The sequence below is a fragment of the Cryptotermes secundus genome, unplaced genomic scaffold (assembly GCF_002891405.2).
Source record: "Cryptotermes secundus unplaced genomic scaffold, Csec_1.0 scaffold323, whole genome shotgun sequence".
NCBI lineage: Eukaryota > Metazoa > Arthropoda > Insecta > Blattodea > Kalotermitidae > Cryptotermes > Cryptotermes secundus.
This window is the reverse complement of record NW_019738961.1, coordinates 989,273-1,004,936: the sequence shown is the minus strand read 5'-3', so window position 1 is coordinate 1,004,936 and position 15,664 is coordinate 989,273. Positions and strand designations below refer to the sequence as shown.

The window sequence follows — 15,664 nt, the reverse complement described above, 5'->3', positions numbered from 1 at the left end:
CACACAGGTTGACCAGGAATCGAATCTGGGCTGCTGTAATGATTGCGTTTGAATTAAAAATTCCATGGCATATTGTGGAAGGCTGGTTGATTAGAATTCTGACCAGGAAATGGAGTGTGAAAATAAGACTTATGAATTTTTATCAACTTGCACAATCCATATGATTTAAAGAACTTTTTTCCTTCTATAGCCTATTGATGCTGGTGATGACAGTTTTTGGGATCAATTCTGGTCTGAGAATGTAACTAATGTTCAAGATGTTTTCACTTTGGTGCCAGCACCAGAAATTCGAGCTCTTCGAGAAGAAGCACCATCAAATTTAGCAACTTTATGCTATAAAGCGGTTGAAAAGTTGGTGAAGGCAGTTGATAGTAGCTGTAGAACTCATCATGAGCAGCAAACAGGTAAGCTTATCATGATTTGGTATCTAAAGTAAAAATGGCAAGTAGCTTATCTTATGCTGTTTAAGTGTAACACAACAAGGTGACTGGGAAATCAATATTTAGCCTTTGATGGGGAGATAATATTCAGTCTTTAAACTACAGTTGAATTGCTAAGTAAGTTCAAGGCACAAATAATGTGAAGTAGTTCTTCTCCAAACATTTTTCAGTGCTGTTTTTATGAATATTATTATTTATGAAAGTATCAATTTTTTTTTACAAACAAATATTAGTCTGCAGTATTCTGTATTGATAATTTTGTGTGTACAGTTTTGAACTGTGTACGATTGCTGACTCGAGTGTTGCCATACATCTTTGAAGATCCGGATTGGCGAGGATTTTTCTGGTCCAGCTTACCAGGACAGTCTCAAGATGATGATGACGACGATGAGCAGTCCATGCCGTTGGCACAGTCACTCATCAATGCCATCTGTGTAAGACAGTGGAAAATCTTGTGGCATTTGTGGATTTCAAGCAGTTGATAGTTTGATTTATTTTTCCTCTTTGAATTCTGTTTCTCAGTAGTTAGATGGAATTTCTGTATCATGGATTCTCTTCAATGCAAGACCGCCATAATAACTAGATATTATTTTTATTTTATTTGTTGCTAGTGGGGTGGGACTAAGTCCCTTGTAGTGTGGTCACTTCTGGCCTGTTGTACCAGCCCCAGATGATAGGTGAGGATGATTGTGGAGCTATTGGTGGAATGAAGATTGGCAGGGGAAACCAAAGTACTTGGAGAAAACCTGCCCCAGTGCCACTTTGCCCACCACAAATCCCACTTGACCAGACCCGGGATTGAACCCGGGTTGCCGCGATGGGAAGCCATCGACTAACTGCTTGAGCTATGGTGTGGGTGGAATAACTAGATATTAATGGAGGAAATTTTTACTTAATGTGTTGTAATCTAAAACAGTCTCTTTTCCCACTTTATTTTAAGGAATAATGAGTATTATTTGTGTTGGATTTTATGATTAGCATCAGCATTAGAAAGGCTATTCAGGAACAGTCATGAGTGTAGTCCACTGGGTAGAGTGGCTATGCCACTGGTCAAGGTAATGAAGGAATCTGCGTTCACTTCGTGGCAGGGTCAGAGGTTTTTGTCATTTCCATAGTGAAGACCTAATCTCTTAAGTTTATGTGGCCTCTTCAGTGGGTACCAGAGCTTGTGCCCTAGGGCTAAAGTCCTAGGGGCATGAAGCTGACCAGTTATCTCTATATAGTACTGGGATTAAGGCATGGAGCTGTTCCTCCACTATGTTGTACGTCTTCATGTTGTTGTGCTTAATAAAGCACAGGATAAGCTTTATCATTTTACTGTCAGTTGTTGATTTGGTATTGCATTCATGTATTAATTTATGATTTTACAGGATTTGCTGTTTTGTCCAGACTTCACTGTTGCTGCTAATAGAAAATCTGGCCCAGTAAGTAAAAGAAATCTGTTGTAATAGTTAAAATATGAAGCTATTTTGATCATGGTAATCATATATTTGTTTCCATATTCACACAGGACAAGGCAGAAGATCTGCAGGCTATTGATAGCTGTGAATATATCTGGGAGGCTGGAGTGGGATTTGCACACTCTCCACCGCGTTACCCTAATCATGATTCAAATAGAACAGAACTACTGAAGCTTCTACTTACATGCTTCAGCGAAACAATGTATCAGCCTCCAGTTGGTAAGCATTTCCTTTTGCTGTTATCCCCCACGCCACTGTTATCCTTAACACTTTTTAACTGCCAGCAACTCCTTACAGCCTGGTCGTTTCTCATGGTATGCTAGTGGTTTTGCAATATTTCACTGTAAAGAAATTGGAAAGGGATTGTGTAAGCAGCTGCAATCACCATCTAGCACAGAGAGAGAGAAAAAAAACTGTTCTCTAAGGGCATTCTGAAAGAGAAATCCACTTTCTTGTTATTTAATTAATTAATTAATTAATTAATTCGCTAGTGGGTGGTGGAATCCGGCTGGGTCCTCTTGGCATGGCAGCCACTTATTGGCCTATTGTACCTGCCCTGGGTGATTATGATGATGGAGAATTTGGTGGAATGATGATTGGCAGGGGAAACTGAAGTATTTGGAGAAAACCCGCCCCAGTTTCAGTTTGTCCACAACAGATCCCACTTGACCAGACATGGGATCGAACCTGGGCCGCCACGGTGGGAAGCCAGCAACTAACTGCTTGAGCTGTGGTGCTGCCTTTTGTCTTGTTACCATCCAACCTTGTTCCCTTAGAGTAGTCTAGACAGAGTACCACTAAATGACTAGCCTAAGATATGGGAATGAAAATGGTAATTTTGTTCAGAGATCTGAAACTGCTTTGTAGCACAGATGTTTATTACCATGAAAGTAGAACATTATATAAAATCAGGTTCTCAGAATCTTTGCTGTTGAGGTTATGGTCCTTGGAGCTCTGATGCTATGTAGGCTTTTGGATAGGTACCAGGATTTTGGAGAAACTCCTGTCTCTATTTTCAGTTCTATCCTGAAGCTGGAGACAGCAGGTTTTTCCAAAACGTTGATACCTATGTAGCAGACTCTATGCTTTCACATCCCAAAAGAACCTAGCCTCAAGTTGAGCATTAGCACAGTGAAGAATACGTTCTGTGCTCTTTGTATGTAAGAACAGTAGTGAGATAAGCTTGGAAATGTGATGGTGTAGAAGGAATTTGTAAGAAGAAATCTCTTTAGGGCTGCTCTAGATTTAGAAGTGTCATTTACAAGTTGTTTAAGAGCCCAAGGAAGATGATTAAAAAGTTTAATACTGGTATAACTAACTCCTTTCTGAAATATTGATAAATTTGCTACTGGAAAATGTAAATCATAATTAAATCTTGTATTAAGCCCATGAACATCTGAATTTGTTTTAAAAAACTATTGTTAACAACAAACATACAGCTCTGTCCAAAAAGTATCTGACCTTGGGCTGGAAAAACAAAGTTCTGTATCTGGGTGGTTACAGTACCTAAACCCCTTCCAAGTAGGCCCCTTGTGACTCCACACAGTTAGCCCAGTGGTCCTTCCATCGCTGGAAGCAGTTCTGGAAGGCTTCTTTTGGAATGGCTTGCAGCTGCACCTTTGTGTTCTCTATGATGTCCTTGCGGCTGTCAAAACGGGAGCCTATTAGTCATGTGTTCAATCTTGGGAACAGCCAGAAATCACAAGGAGCTATGTTAGGAGAGTAGGGAGCTTGGCGAACCTGCGGAATGCTGTGCTTGTCCAGGAAACCCTGGATCACGTGTGATGAATGAGCTGGGGCGTCGTCATGATGCAGCTGCCAGTCGCGTGCATCCCACAGCTCTGGTCTCTTGCGCCGAACTGCATCACAAAAGTGGCGGAGGACTTCTTGGTAGCACTCCTTATTGGCAGTTTGTCCTAGTGGTGTGTACTCATGACAGAACACCCCAGTAATCGAAAAAAACAGTCAGTATCACCTTCACATTGCTCCGAACCTGTTGTGCTTTTTTGGGTCAGAGGAATGTTCTATGCTTCCATTGTGACACCTGGACATTGGTTTCCATGTCATATCTGTACACCCACGACTCGTCATCAGTGATCACAGTCTTCAGGAACTCGGGATCCCTGTTGGCGCACTCCAACATGTCCTGCGCGACCTCAAGGCGGAGTTGTTGCCGCTCTGGTGAAAGCAGCTTGGGCACAAATTTTGCCACCACTCTTCGCATGCCCAAATCCTCAGTTAAAATTGTGTTTGCAGAACCTCTGCTGATCCCAACCTCATCAGCATCTTTCCGGATGGTCAAATGTTGGTCCTCCGTGATCAGTGGCCGCACTTTTTCAATGGCATCAGCATTTCAGCTTGACAGTCTCCTTTAACGCTGGTCACTGTCTGCCAACATACAGCCATATTTAAAGCATTTCATTCATTCATTCATTCATTCATTCATTCATTCATTCTTTCATTCATTCATTCATTCATTCATTCATTCATTCACTGTTTGAGGAAGTGGGTTTCCCCAAGCACTTAGACCAGTTATTGGTCCATTGTGCATCCCCCTTTAATTTCTACTGTTCCCATACTGCACCAGTACTGGTGCCCGTTATCAGCCCCTTTCTGCCAGCGAGGTCGGCCCTCTACTGGCAGTGGTATCTGATAATTAGTCCCTTTCTGTCAGCGAGGTCGATCCTCATCTGGCAGTGGTACCTAATACTTTCCCCATCTACCGGAGGCATTGGAAACTACTTGGGTGGGAAAGTTTGCCTAATTTAGCTCAGAGGTCTCCTAGAGACATGAGGTTCTTTTACGTGCCGTAAATCTACGACACGGGACACATGGCTTAAAGTCCCTCCCAGAGGACTTGTTCCCTGAATTTTTCCACCCTTAAAAATTCCATGACCTCCGCTGGGTTTGAACCCGTGTACCTTGAGTCATGAGGTGGGAACGTTACCCCTAGACTACGGAGGCCTCTTTTTAAAGCATTTGAATCACTCTTAATTTGAGTGACCCCCGTTCCATCATCTCTGAAAGCCTGCTGAATTTTGTGCATTGTTTCTGCTTGGGTATCCCCAAGTTTCTGACAAAACTTTATGCAGTATCGCTGCTCCAAGCATTCTGTCGTCTTGTTCTTTCCTTTCTCTTCCTCTTACTAGTTATTCTTGCCATCTTCTTCTTCTTCTTCTTCTTCTTCTTCTTCTTCTTCTTCGAGCAAAATGAGAATGTGACAAACACGTGTTACACCACTTCGCTATCTGGCAGCCACAGACGCATCCGGCAGTGTTGCGAGTCAGCAAAAAATCACACATGCGCATGAAAGTCCCTTCTACCACTACGCTCAGTTTCCCCACCCTTTGGCCATTACTTACAGCGGAAAAAAATAAAGTCGGATTCTTTTTGGACAGCAGTGTGAGTAGAGAAAATATATATTGAGACTTGAGTGGAAGAATATGTATTTTCTTAAATAAATAACGGCAGTAGTCCTACTACTAGAATGCATAATAATTCTCATTATTCTTTTTTGAATTCCAGCGTGTAGCTGTCAATGGCTTTGATGAGCCATTGACCAGACTGTTGGTCGGTGCATATATAAATAAGTGCACCTCCCTCCAGTCTGTATGATTTCAGGTGTGGTAGTTCTCCCAAAGGAGTCCTACGTAACACCTCCCCCAGTGCTTCCAGAATGGAGTTCTGGTCATCTTCGGTAAGCTTATCCTCAGGATATGTTTTGCTGAAGATAGCTACCTTTATCTTGGTTAGAGCCTCCTTGTAAGTCCCTGGTCCCTTAGAGTCCCGGGCCTTTTCAGAGTTCTGGCCATTTCTGTAGGGGTACTGCCCTCCGACCTTGGCCTCTTAAAGGTCCTGGTGTGGGGGTTTCTCCCTGCTTGGGCGAGCCTGCATTTCCTGGTTGCCGACTGGCCCCAGTTCCTGCTTTGCTTGCCCTAGCTCTTGCCTTTTTCAATTTCTGTCTAGCACATCCAGTCAAGGCCTTCTTCACTAGACGGGGTCCACTTACTCCAGAAACTAGGTGTACCAGTCCTTCTCCTGCTGCAGGTGTGCTACAAGTACAGGTCCCTTGCAGTGGTATGTCAGTACTACTGACTCCCAAGAGAGTAGTTTTTGGTTTTACCTCTGGCAGGTTTTGAAACCACTGGTTCCTCCCTGTCTTTGGCTGAAATTTCAATAGCAGGTTCACTGGTTGCAACTGGGCCCCCTAACGGTTCACCAGAGCTTCCAGCCACCTGCTGAAGCATTTCTCATAAGGATCCCTTTGTAGGGGAGTCCCTCTTCTGTTTAACATCCTTCCAACTGTTTTTTGTTTGGGTATCAGTATTCATTTCAGTCCCAAGAGTCATGGGGATTTAATAGGTCACCACCCACAGCGCTCCATATGGGTGGAAGGCATGAATACGATGGGGTGCTGCCAGGTGCCCTGAGGGGATCTTTCACGACATTGGCTAATTACCACCCTAGTGCCACGCAGCCCTCAGCACGATGCCTCACACGGTCTACATATTTTCTCAGAGTAAATGTTTTACTTTGTTTAAGTCAAGTAGACAGTGATTAACTGTTTTAATAAATCCTATCTTAAGCATGTGCTGTATTCTAGAAGGGTCTGTGTTATTATAAAATGTGATACATGCACATTTTTAATGTTCATCCAAATACCCATTGTGATAAGCTATAATGGAAATTAATGAATTCAACAGTGATCTAACTGTTCTGTTTCTTTCCCAACAGATATCCATATTGCACCTAATCGATGGATTCAGTACTTCACCTGTGCAGACAATCGGCATGCATTACCAATGTTTACATCACTACTGAACACAGTGTGTGCCTATGATCCTGTTGGTCTTGGAGTGCCCTATAATCACCTGCTGTTCTCAGACTTAGTGGAACCACTGGTAGATACCGCTTTGCAGATTCTTATTGTCACATTGGACCATGATACTAGTGGCAGTGCCCCAGAGGGTGAGGAGGTGTGTATTTGTACTCTGTATTTTTGTTTCACATACCACTATTTTGTTACACCAGATCTTTCAGCAATGTGGTGATGTTATTGGTGGTGTTTTATTCCTTTTGGTCCTCAAGTCGTTAGATATAAAGACATCATAAAAGAATAATAATTTTGTTCTCTTGTCTCTGTTTTCACTTTCATCTTCTTTTGTCCTCTTGCTCCTCCCTTGTCTTTATTGTCCTCTTCTTTTTCTTCATTCATTTTCTCTCTCGCATCATTCCTGGTCGCTTTTTACTTCTTTTCCTCATAATTCTCACTTTTCTGTGCCTTTAATCTTCTTCTGGTTCTTTAGTTCTTCTTTCTCTTTTTTATCCACTTTTCTCATATTATCCTTTTTCTCCTTTATATCCTTACCTGCAGAAGTATTTCTTCAGGATCTGAAATTTGACTGGACTTGAAGTTTTCACTGCATTTTTTAGCCATTTAGCCTATGAAAGTGAGTTGTTTCTACATATTCAAAAATAAGGTTCATTTTGTATAGACACACCTACAAGGAGGTCTAATTTTAATCATGGCTGACCTTACTCTGCAAATTTATTAAAGATTTTGGATAAATGTGTATGTCATGAATTATTGGGTTTTACCATGTTTAGTATTGTGTATATTTTATGCTCAAAAGAAAAGTTACAAAGTGCAATGGTACAATAGGGCAGAAGTGGCCGCTGTACAAGGGACTTAGTCCCACCCTACTAGCAATAACAACAACAACAATGATGATGATGATGATGATAATGATGATAATAATGATGATGATAATAATAATAATAATAACAATAACAACAACAACAACAATTACAACAATAATAATAATACAAAGTGCAAGAAAGTGAGCTTAGTTTTTAAAAAAAATCTTTTTAGAACTACACCATTCTGCACTGTCAGAATGACAGTGTTCAATGGTGGGTTTACTGTTGTTGTACGAGGGTAAGTCAATAAGTAAGTTACAAATGGATATAAAACTTAAACAAATAAGAGTGCTGATTTGAAAAATGCTTTTATTTCGCAACATAATCTCCCTGTACATTGAGGCACTTGTCCCATCGTTTCACAAGCCCCTGAGAACCAGCAGCATAAAATTCTTTGGGCTGCTGTCAGAACCAGGCTGTGACTTCCCTTTCTGCAGCTTCATCGTTGGGAAAATGTTGAGCCGAAAGATGATGTTTAAGAGGGCTGAACAAATGGATGTTGCTTGGAGCAAGCCTCATCACCTGTGACAGTTTGGGCTAGCGTATCGTGTCCTTCATTGTGGTAGTGATTGAGATGCTGTAATGCCACACCCATTCTCTGCATTTTGTGTTGTGGGGTCAGCGTGCGCGGCACCCATCATGCACATACTTTGTGAAAACCTGACCTGTCATGTGACTTCCATTTGTTCAGCCCTCTTAAACAACATCTTTTGGCTGATCATTTTCCCGACGATGAAGCTGTAGAAAGGGAAGTCACCGCCTGCCTCCGACAGCACCCCAAAGAATTTTATGCTGCTGGTTTTCAGGGGCTTGTGAAACGATGGGACTAGTGCCTCAATATACAGGGAGATTCATCATCATCACTGGCACGACAGCCCTTTGTGAGCCCTGGCCTTCCCCAGGATTGCTCGCCATTCTTCTCCATTCGATGCTACATTCCTCCAGTTCTTTATACCTAAAATTCTTATGTCCTGCCTCACACATTCTTCCCATCTCAATCTTGGTCTTCCCACTTTCCTATTTCCTTCTGGTTTAGTATTAAGTATTTTCTTAATCGTTCTGTTCTCGCTGGCACATATTATGTGTCCAGCCCATTCAAGCCTTTTCACCTTTATAAATGCAGTAATGTCTGTCATTAAAGAGTTTGTATAGCTCATGGTTATACCTCTTCCTCCATATTCCATTTTCTTCCACTGGTCCAAAGATATATCTCAGGATCCTTCTTTCAGATATACTTAACGGTCTTTCATCCGATCTTGACAGTGGCCAGGTCTCAGAGGCATAAGATAGCACCGTTCTTATAAGTACTTTATACATCATAGTTTTGGTTTTCCTGGGTATTAATTGGGATTTCAGGTGTTTCCTAAGGCCTTGGAGACATTTATTTGCCACAAGTACACACTTTTTTATTTCATCACTGATGTCATTTTTACAGTTAACTTCTGATCCAAGGTAAGTGAAACTACATACAACCTCAACTGTATATGAGCCACTTTCAATATATGCAGGTCCATTAGCGCAGTCTTTCTTGGTTACCGGCGTGTACTTTGTTTTATTTTGGTTAATTTATAGATTCATCTGTTTTGCTGCTCTTTCCAATTTAAGAAAAGCTTCTTTCATAGATTTGTATGTTCTAACAATTATATCAATATCATCTCCAAATGCCAAAATTTGAACTGACTTATAGAATATAGTACCCCTTGTGTTGATGCCTGCATCTCTAACTACCTTCTCTAATGCTATATTGAAGAAAAGGCAGGCTTGGGATTCCCTTGTCGAACTCCATTTCTAGTTATTATAGGGCTGGACAACATATTCTGAATCTTAATTTGGCATTGGGTCTTTCTCATAGCAGCTCTGACTAAGGCGATTAACTTCCGTGGAATGTGCATCCCTTCCATTGCCAGAAAAAGACTATCTCTCTCTATGGAGTCATAGGCTGATTGGAAGTCAATGAAAAGATGATGTGTTTCAATTTGGAATTCATTACACTTTTCAAGGACCTGGCGAATAGTGAAAATCTGATTGTTAGTTGATCTTCCTTGATGAAACCCACATTGGTAATCCCCAATTATGCCTTCCACGAAGGGAGAGAGTCTGTTAAATAGAATGTTGGGAAATATTTTATATGCTATGCACAACAGACTAATTCCTCTATAATTAGAGCATACCATGACATCGCCTTTCCTATGGATAGGTCATACAATACGTAGGCTCCATTCCTCTGGGATTATTTCTGTTATCCATATCTTAACTATCAGCTGATGTAAGTGCTTGGCATATTCTGGGCCTGCAAATTTCACTAATTCTGCCGTGATGAGATCCATTCCTGGAGCTTTATTATTTTTCAATTTTTTGATAGCTTGTTCTACTTCTTTTATGGTCGGCGATGGCTCTTCAGCCTAAAAATTTCCTTGATTCTGGTCTGTGGTAATACCTTCCGCCTGTTCGGAGGCATTACCATTTGATAATTCCGCAAAATGTTACACCCATCTTTCCAATATTGCTTCATCGCTACTCAATATCATGCCTTCTTTATCTCTACATAAGGTTGTTCTAGGTTGAAAGTCCTTTCGACTCTTGTTTAGTTTTTGATAAAACTCTCTAATTTTGTTTGAACTTCCTAAATTCTCCAATTCAATCAGTTGCTGTTTATCATATTCCTTTTTCTTCTTTTTATGCAATCTTTTTTTCTTTTCTTCTCGCTTCGTGGTATTCTTCCACGGCCCCTCGAGTATGGTTCCTTTGCTGTATTCTCTTATATGCCTGGTTTTTTTGATTTGTCACCTGCTCACACGCTCCATCAAACCAATTCTTATACTTCATCCTTTCCATTCTTCCTAAAACTGCATCAGCAGCATTTATAATAGTATCTCTGAGGTCCCTACATTCAAAGATCCAATTCTCAAATCCTTTAAACATTTTCCAGGTCGTCTTGAATAGGTCCGTCCGGCTACTCTTTCCTTGGATTTCTGAACAATTTAGTTTTTACAGTGAGGTTATTGGCCTCACACCCAACTCCCAAACAGGGAGATTATGTTGAGAAGTAAAAGCATTTTTCAAATCAGTACTCTTATTTGTTTAAGTTCTGTATCCGTTTGTAACTTACTTATTGACTTACCTATGTACATAGAGTATATAGTGAATCCCTAGTTTTTTCCTAGTCTTAAAGAAAAAGGTATTGAAAATTACTTTCTTCTTGGGTATGTGTGATGTCTGATAGGTGTTTACCATTGTGCTGGAGAATATGCTGGCTTAGGGTAGACATGCTAGATGACAGTAATCTTCAGAACTCTTTATGTCTTTACTAAGGTAAAAAGAAAGGTAAAGTTGTCCCTGTGCTTAACTAATTAAGAACTATGCCTTGAGGACATATGGGGGAGTGGATGTATAGGTCCACATTTTCTTGACCTTGGCACTAGTTGGATGTGAGTGGTCAGCTTTATTTCCCTGCCACTTTACCCCCAGTACCCATTGTATAGGAGGTTGAGTGAACCCCAGAGCAAGTCTGGACAACATGGAGAAGTGAAAATTCTTGACCCTGCCAGGACTCAAACTCTGACCTTTCAGTCATCCAGCCTGTAGCCAGTTGCTATACTGACTGTGTAATCCCAGCTCCATGTCTTTACTAAGACTGGTAAGATGTAACAATACCTCAGATATCTCTTAAACAATATCACTCAAGTTTTCTTATCAGAAGAACAATTTTTTTATTATTTATGTAAGTATGCTCATTAACAAAAATCATTTTTGCAGGCAACAGTGCCAGACAATTTGTTCATCAATTATTTGTCACGGATTCACCGAGATGAAGACTTCAATTTTGTTTTGCGGGGTTTCACAAGGCTGCTGAACAATCCGCTTATGCAGACATACCTGCCCAACTCTACCAAAAAGGTGCAGTTCCATCAAGAGCTCTTGGTCTTCTTCTGGAAAACGTGTGACTACAACAAGGTGAGGCATTGGTCTTCTTCTGGAAAACGTGTGACTACAACAAGGTGAGACACACAGCCTAACTGAAGTGAAGCTGTGTCATGTAGGATTTGAAGTTTTCACAGCAATCTTTGTGAAGAGGTCTTATCTTCTGGGATATAATGGACCATAGTGTGTTGAAAATTCACTGACATTTTGGAGGAACATGTTGCCCTGCTTGCTACCAGCTTCGTGCTGGTTTCTTGCTTGGCTTGTTCCTGAACCATGAAGATGGAAGCAGCATGCTCCTGCAGAACATCTGTTGACTTTCATCAGGCTGCTTCACATTGTATCTCGGAAGATAAAACACTTTCTAATCAATATCAGTTTTAAAGAATATATATGTGTGTTTTGTGTGTGTGTTCAGTTTTAAGTGCTGGAAAGCTGTTCTAATTTAGTACTGCCAGATCTTCAAAACATTGAACTTTAAATTACTATGTATTATATTTTTAAATAAATTTTATGACTCAGGTGGATACCAGGTATGGAGGTGAGCTGCAAACAGGTTGAATAAGTATTCTTGGACAGCTGACAAGATGTGGTAATCTGTGACTTTAAAAGGGAAGAGAACTAGGAAGACCAAGATGTAAATGGGAGGACAATATATATCATATAGGTACAGAGATGAGGGTGTAAATTGAATTCATCTGGCTCAGAATATGAACTTTTGGCAGGCTCTTGGGTTCACAGCAATGATCCTTTGGTTCCATAAGAGTTACGGATCTTTTTTTACCAGCTCAGTAACTATTGGCTTCTTAGAAAGGACTTCATTCCATGGAGTTAGGTAGTAAGTTGGGTACTGGAACCAACCAGAATATCAGATCTGTCAGTTCTTGTAAATAGGTCATTGCCAACTCAGTTATTATTCAGCTTATTTTAATTTACCGTGAAGTCTTATTGGACAGTCAGGCCTGTGGAAATGGAATTAGTTTCCACTGTTTCAGAGACTTTCTTATCACCACCAGTGGATGATGTAATGAGTTTCTTGGCATATAGAGTGTGCCTTTGTCTGTGCTCTACTGTAGTACTGGCTAGAACTACTGTCTCTGTGGACTGCTTAGTGATGAATGGTGTTCAGATCCAGGTGTACCCTGACAGGTTGGGTCTCTCTACAGATTCACTCTGTGCTGTTCATGATACTGGGCCACAAACATACCTAAATAAGGGCAAATTTTAAACTATATGTGAAATACATGTAAATTAAAGTGTATTTGTTAGCATAAAAATTCATACAAACACAATATGAATTCATATTGTTAATAACACAATTCAAGAACTAGTACTTATATTCTTGTACACCTGAAGGTGACCCAAGAGAAGAGTTGAAACATTATCACCAACAGCTAATAAAACAAATGTTGACACAGTAGTATCTCTCAGTCTCTTTCAGAACTATTGTTGTGTAGACTGTCCCATTATATATTAATTATAATGAAGAATCAACGTCTAGCATGTCAGAGGTTAAGGAAAGTGAGCTGTGATGGGATAAGGCACCTTGGACTGCCGTGCTAACCACAGCACCCTCAGTAGTCTGCAGTGGAACAGCAGAGATTATACTCTCTGGTATAAATGTATGTGGCAGTGACACTCATAACAACAATCCTAGATGCTGGAGACAGTCTCTGAAACACTGGATGACCCCACTCTACTGACAGGGCCCATTGCCCAAGAAGACTTCATTGTATACTGTTGCACTGAGAGCTTAATGTCATTTGTTTTTATCTTTTGCTGGAATGCGTAAATAAGTTTTGTGCATGTTTGTTACCATATGTGTGCAATAAAATATTAAAATACCTGGCAGTATAATTTAATTGTGAATTATGCTGTTGGGTCAAAGGTGAACTTCTGGCAAAGGTAATGTAGACATTTTCCGTTATGAGTTGGGGACAGATTATTGTGCAAATATATATATTATTCTGCTCTGAATTTTGTACTTCACCGTAGTTTCATTTGGTGTTATTTTAAATTTCAGAAATTCTTGTATTATGTTCTGAAGAGCAGTGATGTTTTGGAGATATTGGTGCCAATCCTCTATCATCTTAATGACTCACGGGCTGATCAGTGTAAGTGAAACTCAATTTTTTTGTGATCTTCAGTTTATCTTTATTAGAACATGCTTGTAGGTACTTGTTCTCTAATATTGAGTAATACCAAACAGGTTACCCTGAAATGAGACTGGGCTTTATTGACCACACATCCATATCATAATTATATAACCTCTGCAGTCACAACAGTATCATTAAATAATATAACAGTAACATGCAACTGAAGGCAAAGGACTGATATTTTTTAAGTTGTAAAAATAAACAGAGATATGTTATTTCCAGCTCGAGTTGGCTTGATGCATATAGGCGTCTTCATTCTTCTACTCCTGAGTGGGGAGAGAAATTTTGGTGTGCGCCTCAATAAACCGTACAGCGCCAAAGTACCGATGGACATTCCTGTCTTCACAGGTGAGAACATGATCTGTTTTGATTGCATTTTTGGTGTTTACAGTTAGGGATTCACAAATATTGTTTTGTGATAAATCCAAAAAAAAGCATAAATGCAGTTCATAAAGAAATAGCAAGTAATGTTACCACTGAAATACGTATTTACAATAACATTATGATGAAGGCCTTGCCATAGGCACTGGCTTCAAACTGTGGACTTCATATGAGATGTGTAGTTTACAAAGTGGCTCTAAATTGTATTTTTCTTCAAGTTTCTTCAGTTTCCCTGTGACATTAATGATTCCTTTCACCATTGCTCGCTATTTGCCTAGCTCCATCCCCTGAGGGGTTCAGTAGCCCTGACAAGGCAGACATTGTCACTCCCTTCATCCTTAAATTGGGAGCTTTGTCTCTGACCTAATTGGGTTGGTCACAGAGTAAGGAAGTTATTTTTTTTAAGTTTAATATCCACAATAACTATATGTAGAGAATTTTATGTTATGAATATATTTACAGGTTATGTAAAAAACCTTTTTTTTCCCTGACATTCCAGTTTGTTTTGGGCTGAAAATTATGAAGTTGGAGGAGAAAATCTATTTTGTGGTCTGCATAATGTCATGCTCACTGCTCTCCAAATTGATTGACAATGGGAAAAATATATAAGATCAAATATGGTTATTTTTGGTATAACACTGCAAGAAAATCAAACTTTGTTAAAGCATTAGAGGTTTGAGTGTAGAAGTACTTTCCCATTCTGAATTTTGATGTGGAATGAAGGGATCACATAAAAAATATTTGATTTTAATAGAATATTTTGCAGGTGTTTGTAGTGTTGGGTGATGGAAAGAAGTCAAATTTTTTTGAGAAAAATGTACGTGTTTGATGCTAACAGAATTAATTATGTGTAAATATAATCGGTAGTCAGTTTATCAAGAGATTGAGGTATCCCTTGCTTTACAAACATTCAGTTTACAAATCTTCACTACAGTGAAATGTGTTAATTGTACTATTGTTAACTTAACATACCTCATTTTCACTACAGTGAACTACGTATGTTCATAAATTCAGTGACTTTTCCATATAAAGTAATGGTGATTTTATTTTCAATTTATGAATTTTCACCTTACAAACAGTCTCCATGGAATGAATGGGCTGTGTAAGTGGAGGGATACCTGGGCTTTGGAAAATGACAGCATGTATTATGTTCAGGCAAACGTAGAATTTTACTTTTTACAGGAACACATGCAGATCTGCTAGTTACAGTTTTCCACAAAATTATAACAACAGGTCACCAGAGGTTGCAGCCGCTGTTTGATTGTCTTCTTACAATCCTTGTAAATGGTAAGTATCAATGATAGACTCTGATGTTACATTACTGAGTCCATGGAGAGAGTCTTTAAGAAGCCACAGATAATCACAGAATCCTCCCATGGGAACCAAGGATAGGTTCCCTTTCACAAGAGCCTGCCTTTAATATTTTGTGATCAACTGTTAAGTTGAAGAAAGTTGTCTTCTGGGTTTAGGCACCGTGTATTCTTCGTTTTGGCCGACGTTTCGGAGGAACGTAGCGCCTCCATCTTCAGAGCAGTTGAATAGCTGCGGAGAGCAGTAGCTGTGGTGATAGGATGTGGAAGGTGCTGCTTATATACGAAGTAGGCAG

The 15,664-nt window shown here is 39.9% G+C and overlaps 1 protein-coding gene across 3 annotated transcripts in view; it reads left to right on the top strand.

Moving 5' to 3' along the window:
* The window catches only part of LOC111871446 (protein HID1), a 29,473-nt gene that overhangs the window by 1,082 nt on the left and 12,727 nt on the right, over positions 1–15,664 (top strand). For all 3 annotated transcript variants that reach the window (XM_023864572.2, XM_023864570.2, XM_023864571.2), the window contains exons 2-10: positions 191–404; positions 711–874; positions 1,811–1,864; positions 1,951–2,119; positions 6,635–6,876; positions 11,357–11,554; positions 13,545–13,635; positions 13,900–14,025; positions 15,241–15,345. In XM_023864572.2, the coding sequence (XP_023720340.1) occupies positions 191–404; positions 711–874; positions 1,811–1,864; positions 1,951–2,119; positions 6,635–6,876; positions 11,357–11,554; positions 13,545–13,635; positions 13,900–14,025; positions 15,241–15,345 (1,363 nt within the window). The remainder of the gene's footprint in view (positions 1–190; positions 405–710; positions 875–1,810; positions 1,865–1,950; positions 2,120–6,634; positions 6,877–11,356; positions 11,555–13,544; positions 13,636–13,899; positions 14,026–15,240; positions 15,346–15,664) is intronic.